Consider the following 4,356-nt stretch of genomic DNA (forward strand, 5'->3'; position numbering starts at 1 on the left):
GAGCTGGGTCTCAGAAAAGAGGAAATCCTTAGTTCAGGGGAGCATTTTTGGGTGAATGGGGGAAATTTGATATACGGCCTTAATGTTGAATTCTGGCACTCTGGTTCGTTAATCAGTCAGATTAGGAGCTTGATGGATCTGTTCAAAGTCCTGCTGCTTTGGTAGCATGTTGCATCAATGGCAACTTCAGTGAAATGAACATCCATAGGGGAGCTCTTTTTTTTAACCAAATTAAATTAATAAATTCTTTTCTTTTTCAGTTGTGCAACTTTTTTTCCATGTGTGATGGTGCTACGAATTCACTGACTATGTACAACATGGAACTGCCACAGATTCGAAAGAAGGATAAATGTTTTGAGACGAATTTCCAGAAGGTGGGATATTGAACTAAAAGTTATCGTTTGCTTCCTGTAGCAGAGCTAGCTGCCCACATGTCAGCCGCTGAAATGGCACATCAGGTCCTCCCTTTCAGTTGAAAGGTAGACTTTGACAACCAATAGTGCAACAGTAGTAAACATGATAACAGACCATTAATTTGGTTCTCGTCACTTATCTGACGATTGTTCATATTTTAAAACGTCTGAAAGTAAATTTGTAAAAAGTGAAGAAAGGCAGGAACCTGGAGTTCTGGAAGGGTTCACCTTATCTTCTGCCGTAACTTTAAACAGAGATCCTCAAAAATTCCAGAGAAACAAGCCGGTTACTCCATTTGTTTTGAAATTCCAATGAAGTTGTAGCAGAAATTTAGGACAACCTTGTTGCAGTTCAATGTGAGCGTTTTAGTTTTGTTTTAAAGTATATTATGAACAATTTATACAAAATTGTAGAGGGAGCACGAAATAATCAACTAACACCGTCTTCAACCCCTGTTTCGGCTATCAGAACTTTATCATGATAATTTAGTCAAATAATTTGAGTTTAACCTCACGTTAACTCCATTATTTATGCTAATCGTTACCATTGTTAATTGGACTGCTAAAAACTCTGGCCGGGGTTCCGCATGACTTCTGCAAAGTTAACTCTGATGATATGGAATAAAATAGTGTTCAAAAGGTGCAGGACTGTGTGTGAGTTGCACCCTATGTTGAAGTATACATAATTCTCCCTTTATTCTGGTTCAAAAGTCCATTTGCCTGAAGCAGTCATTGATCCATGATCGCATTGCTCCTGCAGTGCCCAGCAGTCAATTGAAATCTGTCCAAGGTCTGTTTCTCCTGCCATAATTGCTTAAATGGCACTGAATTGATTTAAGTGTAATCACTTTATCCCTCTGAGAAGCAGTCAGTTGGACTCTGCTCTGCATTTAAAGGTAACAGTCTCCCGCCAACCCAGTTGCAGCTTCTGAAGAGGAAAAAGGGATTTTCAGCATCACTTAAAGGGATTTTTCCCATGTATTTTATATGACCCCACCCAACACTCTGAAGGCCCCGTGCTTCTGTTGCAGTCACCGATTAATGATATTCTAATATGCTGCTGGACTGCGCTGATTTGGGAGATACATTCTGGTTTATGCCAACAAATTAGCGCAGAAACCAGATCAACTCGCCAAAACCGACGCAGTGTCCAGCAGATTATGGACTCATTTTGCTGATAGAACCTCTAGCGGAATCTCCATGCCAATCTGTAACAGGTCAAAAGAAACTACAGTTTAAAATGGGATAACTAATACCCGCGGAGCTATTGAATGAATAGTAATGTTCAGTTCTACAACCGGTTGAAATGCATTGGATCTCGCAAGACTAATACAATTTGGAGATTAAAGTTAATAGAACGGTTACTCTTCATAACCTCAAATATACATTTTCTGTCTGTATTTAAAAGCAACAACAAATCAGTTAAAAGACTTAAGACTAAATCCTTGGCTCAAAGGTAACATCTTGCCTCAGAGTTAGCAGATTGCTAGTTCTGCCTCCACTTCAGAGACTTGGACACATTGCCTCGGCGGGAAGTGCTGAGAGGATGCTGCACTGTTGGAGATTTGTAACTGTGGCCTTGTCTCCCCTCTTAGGGGTATGTGATCCCATGGCACCTTTTGAAGAAGAGTGTAAGGAAGTTCCCCCAGTCTCCTGATTAATATTTAGCCCCAGACCAGCATTGGTAAAATAATTTGGTTGATTGTTGAGCTCTGTGGTGTGTGAGATGCTGTTGTGTACAAATTAACTGCTGAATTTCCGACATTACAATCGGGCTACACCTCAAAAGTATTTGATTGGCAGATGAAGGGATTTGTGCTTGCTGAGGTTATGAAAAGTAAGTGCTTTATAAACGCAAGACTTTCTTTTCAGGATTTACTATAATTTCACAGTTTTACACCGAACACTGAAATTATATTGCAAATTTCTGTTCCTTGCAGAAAAAATGTTTGTCCAGGATTGTCAAGGGATTTCAGGAGTACAAAAAGTTCCTGTCATTTGTGAGACAATGGATTGAGGGTGACGGACTGCAAGTGGATGCAATGCTGAGCAGCGCAAAGATTTTGGTTGACCTGCTCCCACTGGAGGTAACAATTGTCTAGAACACCGAGACTAACACAGGGCTTGGCTTCAACGGCAGGAGAGGAAACATGAACAGGAAATTTAGATTTGCATTGAAACAGGTCATTCAGCCCAACTGGTCTATCTACTGTTTATATTTCACACAGGCCTCATTCCACCTTTCTTCATCTAACCCTATCCGTATAATCTTCTATTATGTTTTCCTTCATATGTTTATCCGGATTCCACTTAAAAGAATTGCTTTAACAACGTTACACAGAGTGTAACTCAGAATGTCTAAGAAACCATTGGAGACAGAAAGCATTAGCAAATGCAAGAGAGAGTTGGATAGTTTTTAGTTAAACCATTTAAGACATATTTCTTGACGTTAGGACAAGCCACTGGCCTTTCTAACCCTGCAGCTTACTATGTTTTTATGCAATGTATGAACTAGTCATAACAGCAGTAAGATGACCAATGAAGAAATGGATTAACCCATTTCTTTAGACAACATTTTCTGAGATTATTTATTTGATCAACATTATCAGATGAATTTTAAACTCCTTGCACACATCTGCCCAGGTGTAATTACACAATATTTTGGGTGCTCAAAGTACACTCTTCTTGATTGCTTGAACAGTTTTTGGAAATGTTTGGCTGTGTATGGTTCAAATGAATGTCAATCATTTGTATTCTGTACGTACCCCACAGGTTACACATTTTAATTGTTATTATCTACCATTAGTTTATGTTCTTTAGTTTGAAATTGTTCATATACAAGCTTAGCCAAGCCGAACTATCAGAGCTCTTTAAATCTTCAGAGGGATGCGGGTGGAATTTTTGTGACTTTCTCTCAATTTCCCATCGTAACTTCAGGGCCATCAGTAAAACCCCCAGAAAAACAGCATCAGCAGACTGCCATTTTCACCATTGTTCTGGGGTTTCCAACAACCCTCTTAAAATTACAGCAGAAGATCAACAGAACTCCAAGGAAGTTCTAACTTTATAATATAACATTGTTTCAGAATAAAAATAAATGCACTCTAAATCATGCTTTTTCTTCTTTCTCTTTAATAGAGCAAGATTCGTGAACGTATTGGTCAGCAAGATAAAAGCAATGAACAGGCTTTCAATGTAGACCAGTCTTCTGAAAATGACTGGAATAAGCAAGTGGCAATTCATGTGATTCTTAGAAACTTTGCTCTCTTTATGGAAAGTACTATTCGAGCCATTCGGTTCATGAATTGAATTCCTACAACTGCTTCATTACGATAAGCAATAACAATACTGTATGAACATTCTAGTTCCTATCTCCTGGATGAGATCTTCTTCATAGTAGATAAAAATATTGTTCTATATTCAGAACCAGCAGTATAAATTTGGTTCAGTTCTATGAGACTGAATATAGTAATCCACATTTGGCTATTTATAATATTTTTATTTAATATTTATTTATAATTATTAATTTCGTGTTGGTATATCAGAATCTAGTTTTGTAATGGCATCTGGCCCAAATCTACCAAATCACATATGTTTGTACTGCTGCTGTAATGATTGAAAGTGTAATTGAACTGAAAGTAATTTGAAACTTTAATAAATTATATGATATTTCAACTTTGTTTCTATTATATTGCTATTCTTCATGTGCTGTTTGTCAAAGAATCGCTACAGTGCAGAAGGGAGGCCATTTGGCCCATCAAGTCTGCACTGACCCTCTGAAAGAGCACCCTACCGAAGCTCTTCCACCCCTCCCCCCCCCCCCCCCCCTCCACCCCTCCACCACCACCTATCCCCATAACCCCAACGAACCTTTTTTTGGAGACTAAGGGGCAATTTAGCATAGCCCACCCACCTAACCTGCACATCTTTGGACTGTGGAAGG

The 4,356-nt window shown here is 38.8% G+C and overlaps 1 protein-coding gene across 1 annotated transcript; it reads left to right on the top strand.

Annotated features, from left to right (window-relative positions):
• Positions 1-270: 270 nt before the first annotated feature.
• Positions 271-4,029, top strand: LOC140425761 (interleukin-6-like). Its single transcript, XM_072510200.1, has 3 exons — positions 271-374; positions 2,354-2,500; positions 3,552-4,029. Exons 1-3 carry the CDS (start codon positions 279-281, stop codon positions 3,720-3,722), a joined length of 414 nt encoding a protein of 137 aa, XP_072366301.1. The 5' UTR covers positions 271-278; the 3' UTR covers positions 3,723-4,029.
• The last annotated feature ends 327 nt before the right edge of the window (positions 4,030-4,356 follow it).

This window comes from Scyliorhinus torazame, chromosome 6, assembly GCF_047496885.1.
Source record: "Scyliorhinus torazame isolate Kashiwa2021f chromosome 6, sScyTor2.1, whole genome shotgun sequence".
Lineage (NCBI taxonomy): Eukaryota > Metazoa > Chordata > Chondrichthyes > Carcharhiniformes > Scyliorhinidae > Scyliorhinus > Scyliorhinus torazame.